This window comes from Pithys albifrons, chromosome 6 (assembly GCF_047495875.1).
Source record: "Pithys albifrons albifrons isolate INPA30051 chromosome 6, PitAlb_v1, whole genome shotgun sequence".
Taxonomy (NCBI): domain Eukaryota; kingdom Metazoa; phylum Chordata; class Aves; order Passeriformes; family Thamnophilidae; genus Pithys; species Pithys albifrons.
Window position 1 is genome coordinate 12,491,815 of NC_092463.1, and position 17,632 is coordinate 12,509,446.

Below are 17,632 nucleotides of genomic sequence, written 5' to 3' on the forward strand. Positions count from 1 at the left end.
TAGACTAACCAGACCAAACAGAAGCCACACTTACAGCACTCACTATAAGGTAGCACAGGTTTACAGGGATTCAAGCTTAGGAATATACATGCTTTATGTGATGAACAGACTTTTTACACACACACACACACACACACACACACACACACACACACACGTAAAATATTTTCTAGAATCAAGAAATATAAGCGCAGGGAATGCAAATTTACACTAACAAGTTTATATATATGTAAAGACACAATTATGACATAACAAACTTTCTATTTGTAGCAGAACAGCCCAGCTCCAGAGAGTCTAAAAAACATCCCCTGCACTGAATAGCATGATGACAATTTTCTGTGTCTGTGACATCAAGTGGTACAGAGAAATGGATATATTTTTGCAATAAATTAGTGTAATGTTAACTGTTTTCCACCCTAAGCATCAATTCCACTATAGTCTAGTGTATTAACTTGTCAAAAATAATAAACTAGTGAATAAAGACACAATGTATTAAAAAAATGTTTATTGTTCCTTAAAAATATTTAGATATAGGATAATTTTGTTTATACACAGTCGTAAATTCAAGTTTAAACAACAGGATTTCAAAACTTCAATAATTGGTTCAAGTAATCTGTCACACTTTTTCCTGGAACTTTCAGAAGGCATTTTACAGTAAGTCGAGCTCATAAGAGACTACCCATATCCAGAAGTAGCAGTCTCACTTGCCCTGTGATCTTCCCCCTTCTTGTGCATAGAAGCTGTTTTGCCTTGAACTACAGCTACTCTAACCCTCAGTGATCAGGTTGGGGAGTTAAACAAGTTTAAACTAGTGGGGGAAAAAATCCCAGACAGATGAAATAGGCATTAACTGATCTGAACATCATCCTCTGTTAAATAGTATGTCTTCAACTCTTGATGAGAACAAGAGTTCTCTTGTCTCAAGTTGCAACAAGGGAGGTTTAGATTGAATAGTAGAAAAAAAATCTTAAGTAAAAGAGTTGTTAAGTTGAACAGGCTGCCCAGGAAATTGGTTGAGTCACCATCTCTGGAGGTATTAAAAAACTTGTAGATGTGGCACTTTGAAACATGGTTTACTGTTGGACTTGGTAGTGCTGGGTTAAGTTTTGGACTTGATGATCTTAAAGGTCTTTTCCAATCTAAATGCATCAATGACTCTGTGATAAAACCTGGCTTAGGAAGGAAAGCTGCATTGACAAGATACATAATCAGAGCAACAATTTTCTTAAGTTTGGGTACTCAAACCAGGGTGGGATCAGATGAGCACCAGAAAATTGACACAAAAGGGTCAGAAATTTGTCACCAGGGCCAAGGGAGAGAGTAGGACCATTTCTTTGCTCAGCAGCTAACCACAAGGCCACCTTCACTGCATTATGAAAACATACACTTCAAGGTCATAGAAGACAAGACAACAGTCTCTCTCCTACTTACAACACATCACAACAAATTTCACATTGCATATTCTGGTTTATTTCATAAGCCTTTGACAGACTAACAAGAGACATCCTGAAAATTAACCCTGCTTGTTATTGCCAGATCTTGATTTCTCCAGCCCAATCACATGTTGCAAGGAGTGATGGCAAGACTGGGTGAAATATTGCACTCACACAAGCTTCTTTATGTGCAGACAAAGTGCGAATAATCCTAGAAGTATGATAGCTGTAGAAAAACACTTTGCCATCTGAACTTCCTGTCGCCAAAAGTGTTCCATCTGGAGAAAATTCACAGCCCACAGCAAATCCTTCCACCTGTGAAAATCAATAACAGCATAACTCTTGATGCTGATTAGAAAAGTTCATTGTGGTATACTGAAAATTAATATAGTACAAAAAAAAGTATCTTTAAATAAATATACACTTAAGACTTCTCCAGGTGTTTATTAAGACACAGCTATATCACAAACTTATTTAATCAAGCTATTAAGCATTCATAAAGTCTTCTAACAACTATCTTCTTCAGAGTGCATATGATTCAAAATAGACTTGCACATGGGAAAGCAAATGAAGCCAATTAATACCTATCACTGATTTATAATAAAACACTATTAGCAGACATATTAAAAAGCAGAGGTAGTTTGCTGTCTATCTTCCTTTAAACCTGAATACTGAGTCCCTGGTGAAAAAGGATACCTTATGTCCTTCATATCTTTTCTTTTTGTTGATCCGGTATGGTCGCTGGGCAGAAAACAAAGCCAGGTAGTTCCCATTCGTCTGAGCAACAAACATAGACTCCCTTGGGTGCAGAGCCAGACTTGGGCACGTGTAACGCTCCTGAAATTAATTTTAAAGAAAGCTTTGTTGTATGAAACAAAAGATTTGTTCAAATGATTCAACTTATCTTTTGACATATTTGAGAGCCCATAAAATGCAAAGAATACATAAGCAATCTCCATAGTAAAATTATAGTTATTTAATTCATTAAAAACCCATCAAGACAAATGCTAAATCACACCTCTACCCTGATGTCTTAAATATTGACCAAAATTCCCTATCTCTCTAAACTATAATTATACTGCAGAACAGCTGAAGAAAAATAACTCCAACCAGATGGTTCTCAATTATCCTCTTCCTGCCAAGAAAAACCAAAGTTTGAATGTGCAAGTGAATCCCCTTCTCCAAGTTTTGGCCTAAACTAAATACACAGTGCTGAGTTTTGATGCCAGGAATACAAACTAGGAGTGCTTTGGCTGTGGGATGCATCCGCATGTGAAGAACACCACAGGCTACGTAGTAGAGTGGAAAGGACATTGGATTGGTTTTGTTGTGTGGTTTGGAAGTGAAGGACCATGAAGAAAGTTTCTGGGTACTGTAAGGTACTGGGCACAATGCAGTGCATGTTTCTGGGGAGAAACTGAGTCTAACAGGTTGGGATCAGAAAACACAACACAATTGGCAGGAGCACCGTGCTGTTATGCAGGGTATGCATGTAGTGATTTAGAGCTCTTAAGTATTCATTTGTTAATGCACACAAGTCCTCTTGGTATCTAATCTGGAGAGATGAGGGGCTTTCTCCCACCTGAAAAGTTTCAAAGGTGAAATTCAGAAAAGTGAAGCAGAATGCACAAAACCATCACCGGGTTTTGTTTATTCACAGTACAGAAATTCGGGTCTGGGGAGACCAAGAAGTCCATTTCAGAGATGCTGTAGTCATGAGGATGGAGTGGGGGAGGATTGTTTATTTGTTGCTCCTTGATACTGAACCTGTCTGGGCTGTAATTTATATATTCACAGTTGGGTTTTTCTTCCTATTGTCTACTGAAGATGTGGATAGGTCCAAAGATAAAGACATAAATATGGAAATTAAACATGAAACATGTTACATAGGATACTTGACTTGGGTTTTCAGAAAAGACCCAGGGAGTTGAAATTATCTATTAACTTCCTTGGTAATCTCCTTTGAAGCTGTCAGCCTTTCTAGACAATTTAGTCCATTAAATGCCTTGCTTGGATAGATGACTGAGTGAAACACTGCACCTGCACTGATAAATTTGCCTCTGTCATGATGCTGCACTAGGTATCTGTATGCATGTATCAGGTTGCTATTATTATGTGAATATTAAACTCAATTTCTCAATAGCTCTGAATGCAGCTGATGAAAAATGTATGAAAAATGTGGGAAAAGAAACATGGCACTATAGCAACTACTGCCATGCACCACTGGTAAACTAGAATGACACTGCAGAGTCTCTGCCTAAATATAGTTTAGATGTCAGTGAATTAACACTCAAATATAAACATTTTAAACACAAGGAGACCTCCCATTCTTCAAGGTCATTTTTTAAGAACAATTAAGTAATGAGTGTGAAAATCAACCTGCACAAACAGCATCTTTTACATCATACGATCATCTTAGAAAAAATCATGAACTTTTTTGTTACTACACTGAAAAGCATGAAATACTAAATAACGACCCAAGCAGTAGTAGTTAATCTTACATGAAAAATCTGATTGGAGATTTTTGCAGCACTTTGGAAGTCCCATGCAATGATGGTACGATCAGCTGAGTCCCGGCTTACTGCATCTGTGCTTGTAAGAAATTCTCTTCCTTCAGGGAGAAAGAGTATATCCAAAGTCTGTTGTACTGCAGCTTTGTACACTCTTAATACCTAGTGGATAAGAAAGTTTGTTATTTTTGGACAGATTAGAGCATGATAACCTATGTTTTCCATCTTTGTATTAATTAATAACTATCAGCATTAAATTATATATTATTTCAAAGAGCCAACATACAGGAAGATTAATCAAGATTTTAAAAAGCATCAATTTAATTATAAAAATGTTTGTACAATTTATATATTGTACTTATGTATACATGAGATTCTGTTGTAAATTACCAAGAAATTACAGTAAGATCCAGAAGGAGCTTTAGAAAACACAGCGTTGTGGATCTGGGTCTGCAAAAGCTTCCTTCTATATTATATTATTGATTGAAGAGGCAAAAGAATCTTTGGCAGCAAACTGGCCAACTTGTTGAGCTGTGCTTAAAACTGAAGGACTCAGGGGATTTTGGGGGGTCCAAAGTGCCAGTGCTACATCAACCACCTCAAGTGTATGTTTACCAATGCACACAGCCTGGGAACAACCAGGAGGAACTGGAGCTCTGTGCACAATCAGAAAGTTATGATATCGTAGGAATAACTGACACGTGGTGACACACAATGGGTGGCTATAGGCTGTTTGAGAAAGAGATGCAGGGAAGAAGGGAAGGAGGAGTCATGCTCTATGTTTGTGGGAGCCCTGTTGAAACCCTCTGCATCAATATTGGAGGTGTCATCTCTGAGGCAGGATGAAGTCCAATGAAGCATGTGATGGAAAAGCCAGCATGAATCTATCAAGGGCAAATAGCGCTCGGCAACAAAGTAACCTGCTCAGTTGATGTGAGGCGGGCAGTGGACATTGACTACCCACATTTCTCCAAGGATTTCAATACAGTTTTCCACTGACAACTCCTAGAGAAATTGATGTGTTGTGATGTAGACAAGTGGATGAGTCCCTGGCTGACAGGCAGAATCCAGAAGGTGAGGCTAAATTTCAAATTTCTCCTTTCAAACCGGCAACCTGGCACAAGTAGGGTCCCTGTAGTAGGTTGACCCGGCAAAATACCAAGTACTCACTACAGGGACACAGAGCCCCCAAATCCCCCACCTCCAAAGGAAAGGGAGATAAAAAACCTGAAAAACTGAAACTTAAAATAGCAAGGTTTGTATATTTACACAGAGGAGAGAAAATTAAAAAGTAAAATGCAATATAACACATCAACAAGAAGGTGAGATATAACAAACAATTCCTCTACTTCAAGCTGGCCACCCAATAAGGCAGATTCCACTACTGCGAATCCACAGAGCTCCCAAGAGACATCTCCTGAGAGACACTCAGCAAGAGAGGAGAAAAACCAACAATAAAATGTTTACTTTCCTAAGATCAAACTGATGCAAAGCAGCGGCAAGGCGGCACCAGGGTCCAGTCTTCCTACAACAACACAGCACGTCCTTCCTACACAAGTGACCATTAAGGAAGTGCGCTAAGCACCTCCCTACACTTGCTTTTATAGTTTATACCAGTTGGTATGAAATATCTCTTTGGCTGCTTAAGTCAGGTGATACTTGTCCCTTCATATCTACACAGCACTATCAGGGCCTAATCAAAATAAGGCCCAATCTAAGCCTAACTAAACTAAGGCCAAAACTACCACAGTCCCCTCAAGATTGATATTGGGCTCAATGCTGTTTAATATCTTCATAAGTGAACTGCAAGTTGGGATCAAGTGATTAAAACATAGTTTTCCAATGATACCAAACCAAGACAGGAAGTGGACACTTCAGAAGGGAGAGCCACCCTGCAGGAAGACCTGGATAGGCTGGAAGAGTGGGCTAATAAGAGCCTTATGAAATGCAACAAGGACACGTGTAAGATCTTGCACATGGGAAAATATAATACAGGAGTGCAGCACATGGGAAAGTATAATATAGACTGTGATCTACCTGGCTGGGGAACAGCTCCATGGAAAGGGACCTGGGGGTCCTCATGGACAACAAGCTCAACATGAGTGAACAGTGTGCCATGGCAGCAAAGGAAGCCAACTGGATGCTCTGTGGCATCAACAAGGGCACCTCTAGCAGAAATGAGGAATCTTTGTCCCACTCTAGTTAGCTCTTGTCAAGTCACACCTGGAACACTGTGTTCAGTTTTATCCCTGCTATACAAAAGACGTGAACAGGCTGGAGAGGAACCACAGAAGGGTAAAATAAGGGTGATCAATGGACTGGGAAGCTGCTATATGAGGAAAGACAGAGAGAACCCTGCTTGTTCAGCCTTGAGAAAAAAAAGGCTTAGGAAAGACCTTATAAACATATTCCAGTATTTAAAGAGTGGCTACAAAGATGAGGGAAACTCTATTTTTACAAAAGAGTTAGATGGAAAAGAGGGGTAATAGGTACAAGTTACTTCTGGGGTGATTTCAAGTGTATACAAGAAGTGGGTGAGATCCATGCAAAAATGGACACTCATCCACCGGATTCTGAATATTTTAACAATCTGTAAGATGGATCTTAAAATTAAGACGTATTATGAACTGTTCTAAGGAATACATGAACAATTTGAATTTCCTTATTTTCCATCTTTCTTCATGAAATCCTGTATCTATGTTGTCCAATTTAAATTTTGCAAATCAATACTTTTGCTTTCTTTTTTCACTGATTCGCCTCCAGTGAAGAGAAACTTCAAGGCAAGTAGCCAGATCAAAGCACACCATCTCTCTGAATATGGTGATCCCAGAAACTAGGACACGGGAAGACTCCTAGTTATTAATATCTAAATCTGTCTCTCCAAGATAGCTAAAACACAGCAGCCTGCACTTCAAATGAGGTGTTCAGGGGTTAATCCTTCTTCTAATGTCACTAGAAAAACCAAAAGAGTAGAAAAAGTACTTGAAGCATTATACTGAAATGACTCCCAACTTTATGAAGCATTTTAGTGCCTACCTTACACTTCTAACATAGGCAGGGACTACTGATTTCAGGGCCCAGACCTTCAGCAGATACTGTGAGCACATACATTTAAAAAAAAAAATCCTACCAAACAAACAATTTCCAGATGTCACAGTGAAATATCCTGGATTATATCTCTGTTTTATACTTTCATCAATAAATGAAAAATCATTTCAAGTATCAAACAAAGCACGAGAACTTCTTGATTTCTTGCCTCAAGCTCAAAAATCTGTGCCTATTGGGAAATGTTCAGAACTAGCTCATTCTGCTTTAGGGTAGCAATTTACTGGCTGATCTCCTGAGGTCCCTTCCAGCTCTGCTTCCTGATATCTCAGCATGTAGAAAGGTGGCAGCAGCAGCAGCTGCACCCACTGCTTTGCACGGGCTTTGTGAAATGCACAGTTTAGAAACACAATGTTTGCATTCAGTGAAGAACCTCAGCCACTGCAAGCACCCCACACACTCCGTAATAGCAGCAACATGATGCAAACCTGCAAGCTCAAAAAACTGGCACACTTCTCAGCAATCTGCCTGCATTTTTAACATAGGGAATATGCAAATGTGTTACTTGCTCTCATCAGATTTCTCAGCCTCAAAATCTGCATAATATACAAAGCATTCAAACTTTGTAAAGCCAAAAGGGATATTTCCATATTTGCAGCCTTCACTTTCCTCTGTGAAGAAATCACCATGCATAGACATTTCTTCACAGAGTTATAAAAGAAAGTCCATAGTTCATTAGTAAAGTAGAAAATTAAGCAATTTTGTGCGAGAAAAAATGAAAAAAAAAATCAAAACCATAACAGACTAAAAAAACCCCACAAAATATAATAGTTGCCTGTGATGAGGAATAGAATGTCATACAGAAACCTGACAGCTGTAGGAACTGCAGGAGACGAACAAAGTTAAATTGAGAGGAGTAGACACAAAAGGCTCTACCACCCTGACAGACTTGGGAGGCAGCTACTGAGCAGCAGCAGAGACCTTCACAGTGACAATTCCCAGCCGGAGAGTCAGGAAGACCAGAGTGCAGAGTAGCACAAATGTGTAGAAACATGGACAGAGAAACAGAAACAAAGGCCAGTTAGTGCTGGGAAATGTAAAACAAAAATGCAGAGCAATAAATGACAACCAAGTTCCAAATGGTAACTCATGGAAGCGATTCTTTAACATTTTCTTATTTTAAAAAAGAAAATCACAGATATATTGTATGGGTCTCCATCATCTAAAAAAAGCCCCAAACTTGTGAAATGTGGGTACATATCCATACATACACTGCCCAGCATTGTTAAGGGTTTAGGTTTTAAACTTATTTTTAATAGTTTTTGAAGCCACAGAAATCTCTCAGTAAGGAAAAAGAAAATATTGTGAAGTTGATAATGTGCTCATGACTTTAATTTTGCTTAAAACCTTTGGCTCTGACAGAAACTGCCACTATCAATTTAAACATTTTCACTAGTAATCATTAAATTATATTTGTTTGTCTGTTATTTAATAGAATATCTAACAAAATTACCTTTGTATCTTAGCTTTGAAACAGGAAACTGTCTTTATAAAAATTAGTACAAAAGGTCTTTTTTTTTCTGTATATTTGATACATACCTCAGAAAAACTATGCTGTTCAATCTTCAAACCACACAGTAAGAACTGATTCAGAGAACAGTAAATTAACACTTTGAATAGCAGTTGGGAATAAGATATACATAGTATTTAAATTGCCCCATAAAGACATCTCTCAAAAATAACTAATTGCACCACCCCTGCTCAGAAAAGTATTCATAATTAGATCTGCTTTATTCTACCTTAGACAATTAATTCATGACATAGCTGAGGAAGTTATTTGGGGAAAGCACCAGTCTGCCTACCCCGCTGGCTAAAGTTTGTTAATAACAGCTTCTCCTCTTTTTCTATTTGCAGATTTATCACCCATAAGCACTGGAAAACCACAGTCCACTTCTCCAATCTAAGCATCTTCTGGACATAAAAGAATTCATTTCAAAGGAAGGCCTAATAGTTTCTGGTGTCAACACAAACCAACACAATAACAAAGCTTCTTCACTAAGGCAAGACTTCATGGCTGCAGGCATTCCACAAGAGAGGTAATTTAAGCAAATTAAATCAGTTTCAAGCAGATTTTTATGGTTCTGGTGATTTGAAGAACATGCTGTGATGCTGAATTCAAGGTATATATTTTAAGGTGGGTCTTCCATAATACTTCTATGCAATAAAGCACATGCAATGCCTTTTGTTTACCAAGAAATCTCAAAGTCTCCACATAAGCAATTCAGAAGCTGCTCTGTACTGGTCACCTATAACCTCTACAGCACTTTTCAAAAAGCCCCTCAAGTTTTACACCAGTGATTAGAAAGAAATGTGCTTTTATAGTCATTGCCTTGGGCATCAGGAGGTGAGGTCTCAAAACAAATCTAATAGAACTACAGGCAATCTGGCTGGTCATCAAAAAAATCCTTAATCATTCAGTGCCATGGCCTCCAATCCGTAAACTGGGTTTATTTTTTCTTCCACTTCTTGTCCTACCTTTTTAGATTGCATATTTTGGCTTGGAACTGCCTCTTCCTACTGGCACATTGGGTAATTAATGCAGTGGGCAACTCAAGTTTCCTCTGTGAAACAGTACTACTCCATTACTGGTAATAAAAAGGACATTTTAACTTAAAAGAAAGGTTATTTTTGCACAAAATAGAAGTCTTTTTATCTATTGTCATGTAAGTTATTTGTGTCAATCTATCTAGAAAGCAAGGTGTTGAGGCAGAAGGCTACTATTTGCCTTTTTTAGCTACATGTTCATGACAAAACTGCAAGCACATGACAAATCCAATTTACATCTCTGATCCTCATCTGAAAATGATAATGGCAATTTTAGCCAAAACATGATAGCATCATAGATAAGATAAAGCATACTACAGTCTTATGCTCTCTTGAAATCTTTTAGCATAGGACTGCTGTATTTCTCTTTATGCAGTTGAAAAAAAACCCCTTTTTTCTGTTTGTATCTGCTCTGTTTTCAGAGACACAGCTCAAGATTATCAAAGGGTCTTGAGAATAATTAAAAGCAAAGGGAGTCTGATTAAGATGAAGTGCTAGACCTTAATCTTGTATTGATCTCTGACTTTAGGTATGAACAGTGAACACTGTTTTGTTTTTTAAAGTCAATCTCAGATTGCTTGAGAAGGTACAGGAATCTTGCGATAGAAAGTGTCAACCAAAGGAAAAAAAATAACTTGCCGTCAGATTTTTTTATTTAAAATTATCTCCCTATCTCAAATAGGAGAATAAGTGAAATCTGCATATAGGAAAGATACAGAATGGCTTTTCTCTGAGGAAATCACAGACCCTTTACTGCAAAATTCAAGAATTTTTAGTACGGAAATGATATGACTGAGGGGAATTTGAAAAAATTGGAAACAAATTCTGAACAGGATGGAGAAGGTGAATGGTTTCTTCCACTGTAAGACTTCAGACTGCAAAAAAATGCAGAAGGCAGCTTCAAAACACACAGAATGAGATGCTTCTTCAAGCACTACATATTTAAGCCAAATTACTTGCTACAGGAAGTTGCAGATGTAAAAAGATCAAGAACCAATTCTGCAGCATGAAAACCCATAGGGATCCATGAAAGACAAAGCAGCAGGAAGTCCCCACACTGTAAGTTAGAGGTGCCTGGATAACTATTGCTGGGAATTGTGATAAAGAAGTTTGCTGTGCTTTTCTAGTCTTGCTTTTCAGGAGCATATTGGTCATTGCTGAGGGTGTAAATTGTGTCTAGAAATGGGCTGAAACCAGAATGGCCATTCCCTGACAGCTTCTCTCTTTAATACTCCTGCTCCAAAAGGAGGAATGTTTTGTTCCTGGCTCATTTCAGTCTCTCCAGGAGCAGTTCCTCCAGGAGCACTTGCACACACGGACAGGTCTATGATTCTCACCTGCAATACCACCACATGAGGCTTCCAAATAAACACAACAGGATTGCTCACTTACCTGGTACAGACACACCTACATCCCTTCACACTCAGAAAGGATCCCTCAACTGACATGAAAAAAGAAATGCCATTACGCAAGTAAAAATATACCCCCACCACATTTCTTTGAATTTTCCTTCATGAATTCAGAAAGGATTTCTCTGATAAGAACAACTTTAGTTTTCTAAAGCACTGAATAAATCACCTTATTTTAATTACCCTGTTCTTCCTAATACCACCAGTACATGGCAAAGTATTGGCTGTTTCTATAGAAACCAGAAGTGCAAGTAGCTCCACCAATTTCTACAGCTTTTTTCATATTTATATGCTAACCAGAGACAAATTCATTAGAGTCTCCTAAATACAACATAAAATGACTGCATCTCATCTGAAAGAAATTGCAATAGAATGTTTCCAAGGAAACAAATGCAATGCATTTGCACTCTATTAATTTTTTAACTGTGCTTTAATGGCTTAGGCTTATTTCTTTATAAACTCAAGTATTGAGAAATAGTTCAACAAAATAAAAACCATCTCTTTCCTTTCTTTTTCTTTTTATGCATAAAGCTGTAGATGATAGTTACAATTTTGTAGCTAAACAATGATCACAGTAATAAACCAAGATGGGGGGAGTGGGGAGAAACTGTTGTTACCCTGCCTTGACCTCTGTTAATAATAAAAACTCTGCAGTTCATTTCAAGATGAAATTCTAAAATCTTGAAAGAACGGCTCCCACCATTTTTTCTAGTTAATTTTTTTCTATATAAGACCTCAATTTCAAAAATGAGAAATTCTGTGTAAATCTTCTTCGTTTTCCTCACATTTACCTTGACTTTATATTCATCTTTTTTCAGACTCTCCTTATTCCTGACAAAATTTTCTTATTAATCCCAAAAGGCTGAACCTTTCTACTCCTTTGTATTCTTCTCATTTTTAATAAGTCATTGCTATTTTTCCTGCATAACAGTCTATTCCTTTTTTTATTGATTTTGCTAGCACAAAACTTTCTGTAACAAACATTTTCCAAAACTAAAATAATAACTGTTGTCTCCATTTAAAGCCATGCCTGAAGCACTTCATTAAATTCCTTCCAGTCCATTTCTTTTCTTGAGACCTCCCCTTTAGCCAGTTTTCTCATCATAGAGTACCTACATTAGTTGCAGCTTCTTTAGTTGCTCGATCAAAGTCCAACAGCATAAAGTGACATCAAGTAAGCATCACACAATCAACCTTCACTTAACTACTATAATTCTTTCAAATGTCATTTATCTGTATATCGGTAAATAATCTTTTCTTCAAAGTCTTTTCCTTCTCTGGCTGTCAGATCATATTACAGGTCTCCACTACCTGATGCCCTTCCTCTTTTTCCTTCCTTGTTTAACATAAGCAGTGGATTTGCATTTATGGAGGTCTAAGAGCTTCAAAGATTCCTTAAGGATCAGAGCCACAGTCCTGTCACCTTCCACTTATTCCATCTCGAGATTACTGTGTGGTGCTTCACCAGGACTTGCTGTTCTGACAGCTACAGCAGATGGCTCTAGCCAAAGCTCCAACAGAACTTAGTGGTTTGTGACACAGAACACATGAACATCAACAGACAAGAGATCAAAAACAGAGTACATTCAACAGTTGAGTAAATTATTCCTCTATTTTTAAGAGTCCAAAAAAGATGTTGATGATGTTAGTGATCTCCCTACTTTTAAAGTCCCCTGCATTTCTGTATGCACATGATAAAAAACCAGTTCCTGAATGCTTATAAAATGTTAACTTTCATCAAAGAAAAATGTAAGTAAAAGGTAAAATATGAAAAACTCAAAAAGTAATTGTATGGATACATTTAGAAAATTTAAATGAGAACATTCAGATGCAAGCCTTGAGTGCCACATGTCCTTTCAGCAGAACTAACAGCATCCCTGCTCTACGCTATACAGGCCTTGCTGGCAAATGTAAATAAATTGTTTCAATTCAGTTTGACAATTCACTCATGATATAAGGAACTTTAGCTCCTTTAAAAGTATTATCAGTAAAAGACAGCTACAGTTCTAGTCTTGCTCTGATAGTACATCTCTGTAAGCTTAGAAGCCTAAATCAAAAAGCAAAAAAATTATCTGTAGTCATATTTTCTTCAGTGAACACAATAAGGTCCTCACTGCTGAGTTAAAGGATACAAGTCTCAACCCTTTATTCTCTTTAGTATTTCAAGGAATATTAAAATTTCAGGTAGAATAAGTGGTTTGAGTATACATATTGTATAGTGCCTGAAAAGCTAACGTAGATCAGCCAAAATGAAGGGTGACTGTGCTGGCTTGCGCTTAACATCCTATGAAATCCTTCCACAGCTTAGAGAAATTAAATACTTCTAAAACACATAACTACTTTAAGGTCTCAGGGTTATTGTACATTTCTTTTTACAGGGCATTTTGCAGGGTTTATCTTGGTTCAGCTCCGAGGTCCAAAGATCCCATGGGGGCTGTTCAGTATGATGTTCTCTCCTTGGTCGACACTGCAGGTTTTTGTTTTGTTTGTTTTTTTTTAAACATAGCAGCTTGCTTTTAAGTGTTCTGGTCTTTTCATAAAATCTCTATAAACATTCTCCAAATGTTTCATAAATTCATAAATTCAATATGTTATGCAGCAATATCTCCAGGATAATCTCTTCACCACAGAGACAAAACTGGGTTTAACACAAACAGAAATACCACTATAATAAATCTCTACAGTCTATTCATCTGCTTCTGTTATTCTTTTTTTCAGCCTTTGACTACTTGCCTCTGTAATTGTGAGATGCCTGTATACTTTACATTTCACTGAGCAGTTAACAAGCTGTTCTATCCATTTATTTCTCTGAAGTATATTGCTTAGCTTTATCTTAAAGATTTAAACTCCCTTATTGTTCTTTCATTCTCTGTCTTCCTTAATACCCAATGCTACATTTGGAACCATTTTGCCTATTGCTCAACAGAACAGGGATAGCTATAAGTATCTTTCAATATTCTTCCTTTATCTTTTATATCTGTCTCTCTGATTAATAGCCTAATGTACATTTCTCTCACGGTTTAAACCCAGCCAGCAACTAAGTACCACACAGCCACTCGCTCACTCCCCTTGTATCATGGAACTGTCAAACTGAATTGAAAAGAGTAATTAACACAAGTCACCAAGGTTTACATTGTGTAAAGCAGGGATGCTATTAGCTGGTCTAAAATTTCTCAGTGTTTTAGTAGCTGAAAGGCTGCCTCAAACCTCCCTTGATACATTTTCCCTGGGACTCGTAAATCCAATTTTTGTACCATATTCAAGTCAAGAATAAATATTAGTAATTTATACTCATAAATATTTGGCCCTGGTCAGAAGTACTAATTTTGAAAAATACCACTATCAGCTAATCTATGTCATTTTCCATCAGCAAAAAGCACCAATGTGGCACACAGGCATAAAGCAGTTCATTTAAACTGCTGTATGTATGTGTAATTGGACAATATATTCACTATTTCTCATTCTAGCTCTGAGATGCTTAATGTTCCACTCTGCATTTTCATGAAAATTCCACTTATTTCCTCATATACAATTATTATTTTGCCTCACAGTTAATTTTAAGACATGCAAGAAGATAGCCTGTTAAAACGCAGGAGTACATCCTAAAGAATGACCTCTGAAACTGAATTACCAGCGAAAGCTGAAATTGAGTTTTCAATCTGCAATGAGTAACAAGATTCAGACTCCTGATTTAGGGTGCTCACTCTATTGACAAAATATGCTGGAAAGCCTGAAAAGGCTATCAGGAGTATGATGATAGGAACAAAAAGAATCATTAGTTCACCCACACATCATTCCAAGCTGAATGACAGGTTAACACATTTGAAAGAACAGGCAAAACAGGAAAGTCTTGTAATGAATTAGAATGAAAGCACTTGAAAGATATAAAGGTTGTTTGCAGCAAAATTGAAACAAAGTAGCAGGAGGACTCAGACATCTATGTCAGTTAAGAGCAAATGGCACTTGTTCACACAGGATAAATTTCAAAATATTGGCCAGGACACTATCCAGTCTTAACTATGGCTATAACAGTGTAAGATGGAAAAGATATGTGAATAAAGATAATAAGCTGAAAGCAGAAATACATGAATAATCCACTGAAATCTCCCAAATCAGGGAGAAGCAGACATGATATACTGGTGATGCTGATAATTCAAGCCTAGATGACATATGATTCTATGGCTGAGAGTTGAAATGTAACTACATTACTTTGCAGTGATGCACAGGTGCAAGAAGAAGCCAAAATCAGATCAGACTTTGATATTTTATCCCCTTTCTCCACTTTCTTCCACATCCACTCAGTATACACACACAGTTCTTCAAATTTTAAAACCAATACAAATGTAGATGTCTAGTATTCTCTACCTATCACTGAGCTACAGCTACTTTAGATGGGAGGATAAAAAATAATAAAAGGATAACTGAAGCTCTCACCCCCTTTTGGAAATGTTTCAGACTCAGATAGGGAACCACACTGCTACTTTAGAGAATCACAGCACATACAAAATTATGGTTTTCAAAAGAGCAAACATATAAAAAAATCTAAAAAAAAGGATCAATGTCTGTTACCAGGCCTTCCAGTTTCTAAGGTGATTAGACATGGCTGGTTATTAAAATTAATATTCCTCTTGCACTATTTAATTGGCTAGTGTTCCAACTGGTGAATTTCTACATGAAGATACTTGTTTCCTAATGAACGAAGTAGGTTACAATTTAAAAAACTTCCAGAGAGAGCCCAGTACAGGATCTACACAGAAGAAACAGGCTGGGGTTTTTGTTTTACCTGGTATAAAATTTTCCTATTTTACCTGTCAGACTAGATATTCATTCACTTATTTACTCTCTCAGATAGTAAATTATTTGGTTGTAATAACAGTGGGATATTTCCCTTGTCTTTTCATTAGCATCAGCTCATGGAAATACATTTACACAACATTTCTAAGCACTGGAGTGTTCTACAGGTAAAAACACTGTGTGCAATTCCCAGGGATCAACAGCTCTTCAAGGAGAGCTGAAGTTTCAGCATTGCAAAGATGAGCGTATGGTCAGTCATTGAGATAGAAATGCATTATCTGCTAGTCTCATTTTTGCTGTCTATACCATTCTGGCCACAGAACACACTTCCTTTTGAGAAATCACATTGTAAGATGGGATCAAAGGATGGCACAGCTTGCCATGTTGTGGCATACTGCACATATCAGCAATACTCTCACTCAAAGAGAAAAAATTCATAATGTAACAGTGACAAGTATCATCTACTTTCGCAACAGTATTAAAAGTGGAAAGGGAATGGCCCACAAAGACAAATACACCACTGTAACCATCTGAAAAAGGCACCACATCCAGGCCCACAGCAAAGGGTTAAAAAACCTACTGTTGGGCAGCAAAGCACAAAGATACAATAAAATACTGTTTGAATAACATATAGATAATATACTGCCTAATTAAGAGAAAACATGAGGGATGTTTTAGACTTAATGCATAATCAAATTAGTAAAATGTTAAGTATTCATGTTTTCCTCCTACATAGATGTAAATGATTTTTACTCTCTGTCCTCTGGAAATGAATCACTGATGTTTTCACCCAAAGTATTCACTCCTGGCTTTGCATACAGACAAACACACAGCTTATGTCACCTCCTGCAAACGACACAAAGGTGATCCCAAGCATAACTATTGTTTCTTAAATCCCTGAAGTGGTGACATACTGAAAACTGCAGTTGTCCTTTGCAACTTGGACAGATACAGAATTCACGAAAAAGTCAGTGTACCAAAACATCACCTCAAACTAGGCTACTGGTAGTCAGAATTTCAGAATATACGAATGGGTGAGCTGTTGAAGTCTACAGTTTATTAGTAGGGGCTTGCTCCTTTGCTGTTTTACAATGCCTTTTACAAAGGCCGGTACTCACAATTGCACATCCATCTGCTCCTGAAACATCCATCTTAATAGATTTGTCTGCTCCTCACTCATATAATGCCTCATGTACACTATGTTTTACACCTCTCTACTTGCTTTCTCCCTATTCCAGCTACGTTGTTCATTGGTGAAGGACACATTTCCTCTCTATTGTTTATTTTCCAAGACAGTCAAACTTGCCCTTGTCAAACAGCCACCAGCCAACTCCAGTCTTACAACACAGAAACATGCATCTTTCTGTGGGAGGCAACTTCTGCAGAACATCAGGCAAAGGTCATTGGCAACATTTGGCGATCACAGACTGGGATGCATGTGCTGCTTTGCAGCCTCTCTCCAGGTTAAGAAACATATGCTGTTCCATACCTGCTCCTGTCAACAAGGAAATCTCTTTGAATCTATATTTATGCAGGTCTGAACTACAATCAGGTTTACCAGATATATCAACACTTTGGTTGTGGTTGAGCTGAGGCATCATCAGAACTTAGAACTTAAAAGGAAGGAGCTACTTTAAGAGACAAACACATTTATTGTCTTCATTACTTGGAATAAATACTGTTTGATAGCTCGTGTGGTGCCAAGGGGAAAGCACCATTGGTATGTTTTTCTTATCTTTTTAGATCCCTTCTGCCATTCTCAAGAACAAACAGATGGCTAACTACGATTACTAGGTTCTACCCACATAGACATTCAAAGGAAAACAAAGAACTACTC

At 37.5% G+C, this 17,632-nt stretch overlaps 1 protein-coding gene across 3 annotated transcripts in view; it reads right to left on the reverse strand.

Moving 5' to 3' along the window:
- Positions 1–274: 274 nt before the first annotated feature.
- The window catches only part of WDR25 (WD repeat domain 25), a 68,472-nt gene continuing 51,114 nt past the window's right edge, over positions 275–17,632 (reverse strand). For all 3 annotated transcript variants that reach the window (XM_071557512.1, XM_071557514.1, XM_071557513.1), the window contains exons 5-7: positions 3,935–4,105; positions 2,130–2,270; positions 275–1,748 (exon numbers count right to left, since the gene is read on the reverse strand). In XM_071557512.1, the coding sequence (XP_071413613.1) occupies positions 1,527–1,748; positions 2,130–2,270; positions 3,935–4,105 (534 nt within the window). In that variant the 3' untranslated portion in view covers positions 275–1,526. The remainder of the gene's footprint in view (positions 1,749–2,129; positions 2,271–3,934; positions 4,106–17,632) is intronic.